The sequence below is a fragment of the Pagrus major genome, chromosome 1, assembly GCF_040436345.1.
Source record: "Pagrus major chromosome 1, Pma_NU_1.0".
NCBI classification, from domain to species: Eukaryota; Metazoa; Chordata; class Actinopteri; order Spariformes; family Sparidae; genus Pagrus; species Pagrus major.
Genome location: NC_133215.1, coordinates 15197762 through 15211297, shown reverse-complemented (window position 1 = coordinate 15211297; position 13536 = coordinate 15197762). Strand labels below are relative to the sequence as shown.

Sequence of the window (13536 nt, the reverse complement as noted above, 5' to 3'; positions counted from 1 at the left end):
GCTACATAAAACGTGAGCTAGTTAGCGTTCACTGAATAGTATTTTATGGAGGTTATCTCGATACAGCTACTGTTAATACAAAGAGAAGCTATTGGCGTTGCTATAATTTTGTCATCTCAGCTCTACAACTCCAAGCAAGCTAGTTTCTGTCCCTGGTAACCACAGATGCGTTCAGCCAAAAGTCACCAGTTAACATGTTCACTCGTTCAACGAGTCTGAAACACTGTTAAACTGAAACACTCGCAGTGCAGTAGTGCCCACACTTTATAAAAGTCAGAACAAACTTTTAAGATGCCAGATGATAACTTTTATCAGGAAATGCCACACACAGACTGGAGCTTGTATGAACAACCTTGGATTGATCCACTAAAACTATGAAAACAAACATTTGGTTGGTCAGATATGGAGTATGGAGAGTTACAGATAAAGTTGCTTTCAGTAGAATTTACCTCAGCAATACTGCTTCAACTTGATTTTTTTATGTAACTTCAATCAAACAGATTGTGTATATGTAAAAGATCTTAACTTTTTTCCATGACAGGAGAATCAACTTGGGCAGCTGATTCTCAGCACAGTTGACTTATTGGTACTGACTGAACACTCCTGACTGAATCAGTGGTGATTTGTTTTAATCAAAAGAGCCGTTCATCAAATGAACTCATTAACAGATGAGAGATGCTTTATGAAATAATTTCACTTTGTAACACCTGGACTAAATGAAAAAAAGACCATCTTCACATTATATGCTATGATGTCAGTATATGAAAGTTTTGGGGGGGTTTTGCCGTCAGGTTCATATATAATGACAATTAAACTAATCAGTGCTGACAATGGTTATTATTCTCCATCCACCAGGATTCTTCTGCTTTCCAGAATGAAAATGGTGAATTATGAAGTGACCGTATTCACTGAAAATCGGGCCTTTGCCAGCACTATTAACAATGTCTACATTAAGCTGGTGGGCACAGGTGGGGAGAGCTGCCGCACGTGGGCCGAAGGGCCTTTATCCTTCATCAAAGGAGCAGTAAGTCTCAAATATCCTTCTCTAAATGTATAAAACACTTTGTCAATTCTGCCAATATGAGATCATACAAAGGCACATTTAATACCAGTTTAGAGAAGCTCACCAACTCAGACTCATATGTGCTGCAGCAACTCTTCAACCTATGGTGCAAATGCCAAAGGAAACCAAATACACTATCATTACCTTGATGTTTTCAAACAGTTTCCGTCTTCACTTTAGGTAACTCGTATTACTGTGACCTGCCCTGTCTCCATCGGAAAGCTGGTTCTAATAGAGCTAGACAAAAAGTGTCTCCCACTTTTCCCTGAAGACGCCTGGTTCCCTGCCAAGGTGGATGTAAAATCCCCTGAGGGAGACACCTACACCTTTCCCATCTACCGCTGGATCACTGACAGCGATGTGCACTGCTTCAGAGAGGGAAAAGGTTTGTTGAAATGTTCTGTCTGACATTCTGTAATCGTGTACGCTGTTCAACCTAATGAAGAATTCAAGAAAGAGAAGTGCTGAAAGCTAGATTGTAAGGACATTAAAAGGAGTTAAATCATGCCACCACACTGTATATCAACAAGTTTAAACTTTCTTGTGGTTGTTTCTTTAAGCTCTGACAGTCTTCAAAGACAACAATCATCTTGGCAGGTACAGTCGACAGCAGGAGCTGAAGCAGCGAGAGGAAGACTATTGGTGAGAATTCAGAATTTGTACACATTACAGTTTTATGCACCCCAAAACTAACATGCATCCAAACCTCCCCCACCTTTGGTCGATGATATGTGATGATAAATCATAAACCATCTGACAATTATCTGAAAGGGTTTATTAAAGGTGTGATAACACTAAATTCGGCATTCCATCAAACATCGCTAGCTAATGTTAATGTCACTATTGCTAGCTAACATAAGGGCAGCATGGTATACTGGATGCATATTGCAGAAATCAGTATAGAAATCAAAGTTTTTTGCCTCAAACTGGCAACTACCAAGACTCTTGATAGTGACCAGAGCCCTTGAGTAGAGAGAGTCGCGTCATCTCCGTTTACTTCAATGCACCATTTTTTTAAAGTAATAGCGGATCGTGGAGCCTCTCAATAGTTCCCTAAAGTTAGCTGCGAATACTAGCAGCCCAGTACTGTAAATTAATCAATCAATAACTCCTGTATTAACTCCTAACTATTAACTGCCAAACACCGAAGGTCTGTTTCTGTTTCATGCATTTAAATTGCCCACTTACAACTTCCTGGAACAATCTGGAGTCTCCATGAGTCACATGACAACTGGCATTTTGAACTACAGTTGTTGCGATTCTCTCTACTCAAGGGCTCTGATGCTGACGAAATACAGATACCACATAATATCAACGGCGTTATACTATTGGCTGACAAACCTTGTTAGAAGCTGGAACCAACCTGATAAACAAAACAATAATGACCTGACAAACACTGTAAAATTATTAATTCACAGTCGTAATAATGTTTATAAGGGAAAGAGATACTTTTATTCTGCACCTTTCTGCAAGCTCTGATGTATAATTTTTAATACTGAATACATGAAAACATGTCAAGTATATAATGCATGCATACTCTAAATTGAAAATGCAGATGCACTGTTATGTAACTGTTCCACTTTACTCTTTGTTTTTTCCCAGCTGGGATGTGTATATGGAGGGAATGCCCCACTGCATTAAGGCAAAAGACCCTTGTTCTCTGCCTCCTGAGGTCTGCTTCTCCTTCACCAAGACTATACAGTTTGCCTTTACTGCAATCACAGGGTGAAGTCCTCAGATAATTCTGTCAGATATCAATCTATATAACTATGCACCTGGAACTGTCTCCTGACCTGTTTATAAAAAACTATTTAATGTATAACAATTAAGTCTCTATTTGCTTTTATATTCCAGGATGATTGAGCTGAAACTAGAGGGGTTGGCTAATTGCAAGAAGCAGTGGACAGATATGTATCATCTCAATAAGGTGTTCTGGCACAGAACTCCAATTTCAGGTACTGTACTGTCATGGTAGCTTAATGGAAGACTCGATACTGTACGTGTAATAGTATACATTCAACTGTATTTATTCAGATTTTAAACTGTATTGTATTAAGCGTCCTAAAAAATGTTTTATAAGTTATAGTGTTCAATCATGTCTGACTCTGATTTTTGTGTAACACATTGTTTACAATTGTTCTGTTTCTCATGCAGTAGTCACATAAGCTAATAACATTGTTAAAGCAAGGATGAAACTCGATGTGGTTAATCCCTTTTTTCCAGAGTATGTTCACGAACATTGGAAGGATGACGCTTTTTTCGGCTACCAATTCCTAAATGGAGTCAACCCCATGTTGATCAGACGTTGCACCGCCTTGCCCAGTAACTTTCCTGTCACTGATGACATGGTCTTCCTCCATGGTCAGTCTAGCTTGAAAGAAGAAATGGAGGTAATTGTCTTGACCTTGACTGATCCTAGTATTAGAGTCATGTTTTGAGTTTACAGTTTACCGCCCTGCCCAGAAACTTTCCTCTCAATGATGACATGGTGTTTACCCCTGGAGAATCTAAGTTGAAGGAGACAGGAGGATTACGCTTGGGAGTCTCCCTATTTATAGCCCTTTCTCCCGCATTTCCTGGTACCTGGCAACCCAACACAGAGGCAAAGATGAGCATGTGCAAACATCCCTGCCTGGTGTGGCGAGGTGGAGTGGTGAGTAGTGGTGAGTGGTTGCCAACAACGCCACCTGGGGAGTTTCGCCCCAGGAAGTAGTTACTGTTCTTTTATAAAAATGAAAAAGGTCACGCAGGCTCGAATCACCACAGGGGAGAGTTCAGGTATCGAAAAAAAATAAATATTTATTGTCACAATATTGTTTCTATAAAACTTCAATAGTTGCCAAAATATTTCACATTCACTAAAAGACTGGGCCAAAGAAAGGGGAATGGACAGGGCTGGGCCAGCCACGGCGACCCTAAACCAAACCAAGGGGAAGGAGAAACAAACCAAGAAAATAATATCACCCGTGACACTGCCCACACACGCAATGGAAACGTGAAGAAGCCACCACCAGGGATTGGGCCGCCGCGCTGGACTACAGCACCTGTCCACAGGGAGAAAGGGAAAATTAGGATGGCCGCGGTCTAGCTGACCTCACATACACCAAAACAATTAATTATTTATAATACAAAACCAAATTAAACATAATAAAGTCTTCTTAAAATATTCAAATACAAATTAGAGGAAAACTATTAAACAATTATCAAACCCGCCCCCCCACAAAAAAAGAAAAAAAAAAAGGAAAACAAGAAAAAAAGAAATAAATTGTTAAATGTCTCCGAGGTCACTATCGTCGGCAACAACACTCATTTAATCAAAACCATGTAATCGAGCCAAACAAAACAGCAGCAAACATCACGGTGGCCGATGACCGGAACACACCAGGACGCAGGATAGTGTGCAGAACTAGGAGAGTGGGGGCCGCTGGTTACAGCGCCCCGCTGTAAAGCAAGAGAGAGACAGTGTCACAACTAGCGCAGTGATGTAAAACTGCAACAGCAGACAACCAGAGCAGCCTACCTCTGAGCCCTACTGCACCCAACACGCGCCCACCAGAACCGCTCGCTCCCTCCGGCTCACCGCCGCTCCGAGCACTGCAACGGAGCGGGAGGATGAAGCCCCAGGGCCAATAAAAGTAAAACACCAAACAATAACCAACACGGCATGCTTACCTTAGTGATATGACGGGGAGACTCGGGCATGCACGCCAGCCCGCTCACCGAACGCGCCGCACAGCAGAGGCAGAGAGGGGAAACAGCGACCAAACACACCTGTCCCAATCACACACACAGCGCCGCTCCACCAGCTCGCCGTTGCTCCAACACTGCAACGGAGCGAAAGGATGAGGTCTCAGGCCCAATAACAGCAAACACAAACCAGCAAATACGCAGAATTCCTACCTTAATGATACGACGGGAAGACACAAACAAGCACGCCGGCCAGCTCACCGGACGCACCGCACAGCAGGAGCAGAGAGGGAAAATGTCGACCAACACAGCTGTTTTAATCACCTAACAGTGCCGTCCCCCCATTAACCTGCGCCAGGCTGCCACAGCGCCATGCAGTGATCAGGGGGGAGATGACTCACCCGGTCACACTGGCATTTGTAACTCGTCCCCAGCCTCGCTCAATCCCTACACTTCCAAATTTCACTTAACTTGTTGCAAGACTTTCCACTTTTTTGATATTTGTGTCCTGTCTCACTAGTGCAAGAGGCAGGAGCATTGCCTGCTTCCTTTTGGTGGCCAACTGGGCTGTCCAAAGCGCTCCACCGCATGTTGCTCCGTGACGGGTTAACGATCTACAATCTGACAAGAAAACACGACAATCTATTAGAATTAGAGTCACTGGTGTTTGTGATTGTGTTTTCCCGTATTTATTCCTCAGAAATGTGCAACAAGCACACACAGGCTGCAGGCATGAAAAACCCTCCCTGCAGATCATCACACAAGTCTATGGTCCTTTTAACTTCATTGTGACAGAAGAAGCAGCATACAGAAACACATAAAAGGCTTTAAGAATTCATGACATTTATTTTAAAGATGCTTTATGTGTAGGAGCAAAATTCAATTGAACGATATTTTATGTGATGTAAATGTAAGATGTTGACTGTTGATCACTTTTTTGTACATTTCTTTTACAGCGAACTGTGACAGCCCACAGTTGGCAGGTATGCTGTATGCATTTGAGTCAAATTATTTCTTATCCTCACTAATATTTCCAACAGAAAGGCAACATATTCCTGGTGGACTACAAACTTTTGGATGGAGTGGAAGCAAACACCATCAACGGGAAGAAGCAGTACCTGATGGCTCCCCTGGTCCTCTTGCAAAAAACACCTCACAATCAGCTGATGCCAATTGCAATTCAGGTGAGAATAGCAGTCACATATAGCCAATAATAAAGCTGTTAGCTGTGAGTATTGATATTATTCAAACTGTCAGACGTTCATAAATTCCCCTGCAACAGAAGCATCCACCTTGCTGAAAGTTGATGGCAGCTATAAATTCGCTCTGCTAAGAAAGGCAGTTTATTTCTTCCTGCTTGAGCCCGAGCCATGTAAAAACATTTTCTCCTCAAACACAAGTCAATTATATTTACATGACACACAAACATTGAAGAAATTATGAATTTCTCCCTAAGGGATGAATAGGGTAACAGACTGAAAAGACAAAGCTGCCAAGCATAACAAACCTGTAGTAAATAGTCAAACATACAAGAACAATCTAAGACATTATTGACCAGTCCTGGTGATGGATCGAATGGACTGAATGAACCACTTCCCCCTTCCTTCTCCTGCAGCTGAAGCAGACTCCAGCAGATGACAATCCCATCTTCTTTCCTACTGATTCTGAGTATGACTGGTTGATTGCCAAGATCTTTGTGAGAAGTGCAGATTTCAACGTGCATGAACTCAGTGTTCACCTGCTGCATGCTCACCTGCTGGCTGAAGTGTTTGCAGTGTCACTGCTGCGCAACTTACCCATGGTGCATCCTCTGTACAAGGTAACTGCGAAGAAGATTACTGAACCTACTTTAGTTTAATTATTTAGTCTATTTCACTATTTGACTTTCTTGACAAGTAATATTGTCAATGACAAAGTTCCTTCTCTCCCTCAGCTCCTCATACCTCACACTCGTTACACTCTGCAGATCAACATCTTGGCTCGGCGTCTTCTGATATCTGAGATTGGAGTTTTCACACACGTACGAAATGAACAACCTGTCCAGTAGACCATTACGTAAACATTTCTTTATTTTGAATATCATCTACAGTATTTGTCGCTAACTGTTTTCCTCACATATTTGACTATTCCCTAGTATGCAGCGTCTGGTGGAGAGGGTATGTTCACAATCCTGAAGAAATCCATGTCCTCGATTACCTACAGCTCACTCTGTTTACCAGATGACATTACTGAGCGTGGCCTGCAGGATGTGCCAAACTTCTACTACAGGGATGATGGACTCCAGCATTGGGATATAATCCACAAGTACCGTTTCCATTATGCATAATGTTTCTAATTTATTTGATCTTGGTGCTAAATGTTTGATGTTCAAGGGCCAGACCACAACAACCACTGAGAGAGGCATCCCTGAGCAGCTGACGGTGCTGCCAAGAGTTGCAAGTTGTTGCACCAATCTGCAGAGTTGCACTAAAAACATAGGCAAGACAGATGAGTGCTGAAGCACTTTGAATGAAATCCTGTAGGCTATGATTCCAGGCATTTTCAGTGGTGTAAATGTGACACTGGGCGTGTTTTTCATCATGGAAGTAAATCATAAGATTGTGACATTTATTACAACTTCGGCAATTCTGTTGCCTTCCCTACAATACGCAGCTCCGCTCGTCCCAGAGCTGCCCCAGTCTCTGTGGCATGGTAGCCTTCAGTGGTGATATGCTTTTACATGGCGTGTAACCAATCAGATGGTGCTTTAAGCAGGCATTCAAATACTGATTTGGATGTCAACTACCATAGCAACGGTAGAAGTTTTATAAGATTTCGGTCAGCCCTACTGATGAAAGCTTATTGGGTCCCTGTGGCACTCAGTTGGCAGTTTATTAGGTAAACCAAGCTAAACTAATATATGGTATAACGGTGTGGTCAAAATATTAGAAAGTTCAGAACTTCAGAAAAACACAACAGAATGTCAACTCCCAGTGAACCAAGACATTCCAAGAAGTCACTTTGCCTTGCTGAAGTTTACCAAGAAATAGTTACAACATGTAACTCTAAAACCACATGTAACTCTTTCAATTGAAAGAGATGTCCATTAACAACAAAAAAGTGTCTTACTTCTGCAGCGCATATACAAATGTATAAGTCAACTAGGAATGTATTTTAAAGAACTTATCCACATTTCTTAAAGGTTTGTGCAGGGAGTGCTCAGCTACTACTACAAGAATGACGATGATGTCCAACAAGACTCTGAACTGCAGAAGTGGATTTCGGACATTTTTGAACATGGCTTCCTCTCCCAAGCAAACGCAGGTAAACTTTAAAGACAAGCTTAACCCAAATGGTGATAAATGTGTACATCAAGCCATCCATCCATCGTCGTCCGCTTATCCTAGTCAAATACCTGAACAACTTGAAAAGGCTCCATTCGACACGCAATGCCTGCTGTAGGTCAGCAGTTCTCCTCCCGAAACCCAGCCTTCCCTTTCTGAGTCGCTGGATGGTTTACCAGAACTTCCTTGTGGCCAACCGAAAGTCCTCCCCGACTCCTCCCACACCTGAGTTTTTGCTTCAGCGACCATCAAAGCTGCAGCCCTTCAGGCCTCCTGGTACCTGTCTGCTACTTCAGGATACCCCTGGGCCAATTAAGCCCGATCTTCTTCTTTAGTTTGATGGCCTCTTAGATTGTCACCAGGACAGGTACCAGTGACCTTTTGACCACAGCTCCTAGCAGCTGACACTACAATGGCAGCTTTGAACATGGCCCATTTGGATTACATGTCCCCAACCTCCCCCGGGACCAATGGATTGTGGCCTTCACCAGATGTTCCCAGTTCACCATCACTACTTGTATGGTCATTCCTGCAGCTTCTCCCGCCATCTGATCCAACTCACCACCAGGTGGTGATCAGTAGACAGCTCTGCTCCTCTCTTCATCTGTGTGTCCAAGACATATTGCCGCAGGTCTGATAACATCACAAAGTTGATCATCAATCTTTCGCCTAAGATGGCCTGGTACCAAGTACACTTACGAACCACCTTATGCTCGAACATAGTTTTTGTTGTGGCCAATCCATGACTAGTGCAAAAGTCCAATAACAAAGCATCACTCAGGTTCAGATCAGGCCGGCCATTCCTCCCAACCACCGTCCTCCAGGTTTCCCCATTGTTGCCCACGTGAGCGTTTAAGTCCCAAAGAAGAACTATAGAGTCCCCAGATGGAGCCCATTCTAGGACGCCACCGAATGACTCCAAGAAGGCCAGGTAATCTGAACTCCTGTTCGCTGCATAAGCACAAACTAAAGTCAGAGCCTTCCCCCCAGCAACCCTCAATCGCATAGAGGCGAGAACTCCAACACCATTGCACTAAGCCGGTGGCTTGTAAGTATCCCCACCTGTCGCCCAATACACAATGCACTATTGCCGACCCCATTTCTCTCCCCTGTGGGTGGTGAGCCAAGAGGGTCCTTTTCCCACTTTGCTGTTTCGGGCTGAGCCCGGCTGAGCCCCAGACGCTTGCTGGCAAGCTTCCCTTCCAGGTCTGGCTCAAGGAGGGGGCCCCAGTGTGCCCGTACCGGGCGAGATACTCTGTCCCTGTGTCTGCCGAATCATAGGGTCTTATTGAATTACTCCTAGTCCAGTCCCTCCCCTGAGACCAACTTGTCTTGGCCCTACCAGGAGCTACTGCCCCCGACAACATCGCTCCCAAGATCACAGGGGCACACAAACCCCTCCACCATGGTAAGGTGGTGATTCTTCAGGGGGGTAAGGTGACACATCAATGAACCATTTTATTATCATAATGCAAGCATAAATCAAACTTCAATTTAAATATCTAGACATCATTAAGTAATGAAGTTTTTTTCTGTATAATTCTCAGGAATTCCTCATCACTTTGCTACTGTGGCCGAGTTGGTCAAGTTTGTCACCATGGTGATCTTCACCTGCTCAGCACGGCACGCAGCGGTCAACTCTGGACAGGTGAATGATCTTTTCTGTTTCCATGCTCTTTTTGTGAAATTGATTGATAAGCTTTTGCAGTTTTCTCTAACCTGGAACGAAAATAATGAATTCTGGCCAAAAAAAAAAAAAAAATGTTACTTTTATATGTATATGTATTGTAAGCGAGTCTTGAAGTCTACAGCCATGCTACCTGAGGCAGTATATTCTGCACAATCTGATAGCGCTCTGTTACTGTTGTTACTTGAACATCATGCTTAATGTTGCTCCATGACAACTAACCAATCAACAACATTTTTGTTATGTGACAGCTTTGCAATTTGAGGAAAAAAACATGTGTTAAAAGGGTGTATTTTAAGCTAAACCATGTTTTCCTAAACCTAACCATGTAGGCTAATTGTGCTGCCTAACCAAACAATGACAGAAAACTAAATAAAGACAGAAATATAAGTGAACTTACCTTAAAAATAGTAAGTGACTATAGTATAGTAATATGCTTCAGTCGGGACACAAACCCCAGTCTCCTGGGCAAGAGTCCTGCACTCAACTATGAAGCCACAACAACTTGCTCAAAATGCAGACTTTCGTAATCAGAAATTATTGTTCTGAAGCAACATTAATTACGGTATATTAGGAACAACAATAACACAGTGAAATCAGACAGGTCACACTTTGACACAGAGGTGCTTTGAGCTAATTGCAACAAATGCTAACCTACTCATAGAAATGATTTTTTTGCAGGCATGGTGTTTACTACAATCTTATTTTACAAATAAATATTATGATCTGATTAAAAGTCAGAGGATCACCAATGTTATCACAGTTCATCCTGAGGGAAAGATGAATGTTGGAAACAAATTCAAAGGCAATCAGGCTGAAAGTTTCCGTTTCATTCATTCACCAATGTAAGTGTGAACCTCATGGTGCACTAGAGGAAAATTTAGGGGATCACAGAGTTCATCCTCTGGGGACCATGATGACGGTACATCCAGTAGGCCTGGTTGCTAAGATAACGTAGAGGCTGCACTGCTAACATGACTAAAAACAGGGATCTTTAAAAAATACATTTTGCTGCAGCATGATCATAATGCTACACTTCAAAAAGTATTAAGAGGACATATTATGCTCATGTACAGGTTCACACATTTATTTAAGGTGCATACAAGAACAGGCTTATATGCTGTATTTAAAAAAAACACATTATTTGTCTCATACTGTCCATTGCCGCACTACCTGTATTCTCCCTCCCGAACCAACACTGCTTGCCATGTTTGTGGTCGACGTTGCTGGTGTTTTAAGCTTCCAGCTAGCTGCATTTCTACCGTGAATATCACTACAACGATCGCTTCTGAACAAAAAAACTTTGCCACATGATAGAGTAGGAATCTGATCCGTATTAGCCTCAGCCTCACTACCCAGCTGGCCACTAAATGTTACAGCTTTGTAATAATCTTTGTATAGTTTTACTGTAGCAAGCTAATAAATTCCTGCAGTTTGACCATTTCTTTTTCACAGGTAGCTGTAATGTTTACTTCAGGGCATGTCTATTAAGTAATTTTACACGTAACAGCAACACACATACCACTGAGGATGCAGTGGCAAAATGGGCATCAGATAACCACAAAGCTAAAACTAGCTGACTACTCTAATTATTTAGTTGGCTTCAGATGAGGCCTTATGTCCACATAGTTTCTCTTGACTGTCCCTGAATATTCCAATATTAGTCTAACGTCGTTGTGCCCCAGAATAGCAACATTGTCAGAGCACCATGCTATTGCCTAATTAACAGGCAAATACTACATAGAAATTTAACAGTAAAATGACATAACACATAGCAAAACCTATTTTTTTTAAGTTTGGTATCAATCTACTCCTGAGCTTGTGCTGTTACTGACCCTCGCTGAAAATGCAGACCATATTCTGAAGTTCATACAGCCTTGAGCTTGTGAAGTTACTAATGCAGTCCGGGAGTTATATATGTGTCAGGCCTGGGCTGGAAAGAGGACTCAGATGCAGAGCGAGAACAGTTCAAGCAGGCTTTTATTCTGAAATTTCACTTATCGGCTCTTAAGACAGAGTGACAACAAAATAGGCTATTGACTCTCAAGTACCTGGCAAAACAGGAATCCAGAATTAACACAAAAACAAAACACAACAGAAAATCACTCCAAAGGGAGGAAAAGAAAAGGCTGAGAACTACTCTACTCTGACGAAGATAAGAACTATAAAACTTAACAACAAAAAACGCTCCAACAGAGGAAGGTACAAAGGCTATAAAAATAATACTACGCTACGACTAAGCTGAAAAAAACTATGAAACAAAAAAACACTCCAATAGAGGGAAGAAAAACGCCTACAAAATTAAACTAGCTTCAAAACTGCCCTGACAAAATTACAACAAAAAATCCCTCTTCCTAACAGGAAATAAGGAAACAAGAATACAAACGTGGAAGCACTTGGCATGGAACAAGGCAAGGTCTGTGGTCATGGGCTGGAGGTACACAAAAGAACGAGATACTCTGGCACAGAACAAAGGGAGACGCGGACTATAAGACACAAGAGAGTAATGGGAAACAGGTGGAAACAATCAGGGATCGGGGAGACGTCAGACCGGTGACACATGAGGAAGGGCAAGTGACCTGAAACGAGAGGAGAGTTACTTTTCAAAATAAAACATGAAATTCACAAGACAAAAAACCGAGACACCCCTCACCGCAGTGTGACAATATGCACACATAATTCAATAGGCTTCCAGTCATTGGTGGAACATTTTCATCACATTCCTGCCAAAAATAGGTAAATCCTCTCCTGATATCCTCAGTTGGTGGAAGTCATTAGATGTATAAAATATGGGCGGAGCTACTGGAGAGTGGCTCCCTTTGGCGTGGAATTTAGGTTTGTAACTTTGCAGACATTTTACATGTAAAAAAAAAAGCTGCTTAAAACACTAAAGGAAAGGGAAAATCCAGAAAGCATAATATAGTCTCTTTCATCAGTCATATGTGAATCATTCATTGCAGTATGACTATGGTGGCTGGATGCCCAACAGTCCCATCTCCCTGCAACTTCCCCCACCAACCAGTAAAGGGAAATCACACGAGGCCACGATACTGGAGACGTTCCCTGATGTCAACGCAACAGTTCATGGAATGGGCACCGTGTGGCTACTCAGCAAGCAGTCCACTGACTTTGTAAGTGCCAAGACTTCATTAAAAATGACATAAATTGCTATTCATATTCAAGTTGTATAAAGTAGGTCTTTATATCATCACAGCCAAAATACCACTTTTGAGCCACTGCAAACATCCTGCTCATTTCCACTTTAAATGTGTGATTGATCTCGCCAGGTCCCTCTTGGCGACTATCCAGAGGAGCATTTTACTGAGAAGATTCCCCGCAAGCTGATAAAGGAATATCAAGGAAGGCTTAAAGTGCTCAAAACACACATCGAAGTCAGAAACGAGAGTCTGGAAGTCCCATACACATACTTGAATCCAACAGAGGTAGAAAATAGTGTGGCCCTTTGAGTATCGGATGGTGTGAGCTCCTCAGCGGTGGGCAACAGTCAGGTTCACATTAACAAAAGTGAGAAAGGATGTGCATGTTCTGTTTTTAACTGATACTTCAGCACGTGATCATTGTATGCTGAACTTTTCTCTTTTTATACAGCCTACTTTATTTAACTGTGCTCTTTTAAATCCTAATCAACATCATAACTCTTATTTTATCAATGAATATGCAGGGCATCTGATCAAACTAAATTACTGGGTGAAAGATATTATTTTGCATTATGATTGTAACATTTAGAAGTAAACTGTGCCTCATGACTTATTGTC

General features: G+C 42.2%; 1 protein-coding gene and 1 long non-coding RNA gene across 2 annotated transcripts; one reads left to right on the top strand and one right to left on the bottom strand.

The window, feature by feature from the left end:
- The first annotated feature begins 880 nt into the window (after positions 1 to 880).
- LOC140996000 (polyunsaturated fatty acid lipoxygenase ALOX15B-like) lies at positions 881 to 13536 on the top strand. Its single transcript, XM_073466194.1, has 14 exons — positions 881 to 1024; positions 1244 to 1448; positions 1624 to 1705; positions 2666 to 2788; positions 2918 to 3018; positions 3287 to 3453; positions 5791 to 5934; positions 6366 to 6569; positions 6684 to 6770; positions 6885 to 7054; positions 7932 to 8053; positions 9621 to 9721; positions 12721 to 12891; positions 13048 to 13536. The coding sequence occupies exons 1-14, from the start codon at positions 881 to 883 to the stop codon at positions 13225 to 13227; spliced, it is 2001 nt and encodes a 666-aa protein (XP_073322295.1). The 3' UTR covers positions 13228 to 13536.
- Positions 4586 to 5006, bottom strand: LOC140996006 (uncharacterized). Its single transcript, XR_012178792.1, has 3 exons — positions 4964 to 5006; positions 4736 to 4887; positions 4586 to 4657 (listed from the first exon to the last, which is right to left on the bottom strand). It is a non-coding gene; the product is annotated as an uncharacterized lncRNA (long non-coding RNA).

Bases quoted from the DNA above. Each gene is read 5' to 3' on its own strand.
- LOC140996000 (XM_073466194.1), top strand. From the start codon at position 881: ATGGTGAATTATGAAGTGACCGTATTCACTGAAAATCGGGCCTTTGCC. The intron at 2,789-2,917 runs GTGAAGTCCTCA...TTTATATTCCAG, and splicing joins GCCTTTACTGCAATCACAGG to GATGATTGAGCTGAAACTAG. The intron at 7,055-7,931 runs GTACCGTTTCCA...CATTTCTTAAAG, and splicing joins CATTGGGATATAATCCACAA to GTTTGTGCAGGGAGTGCTCA.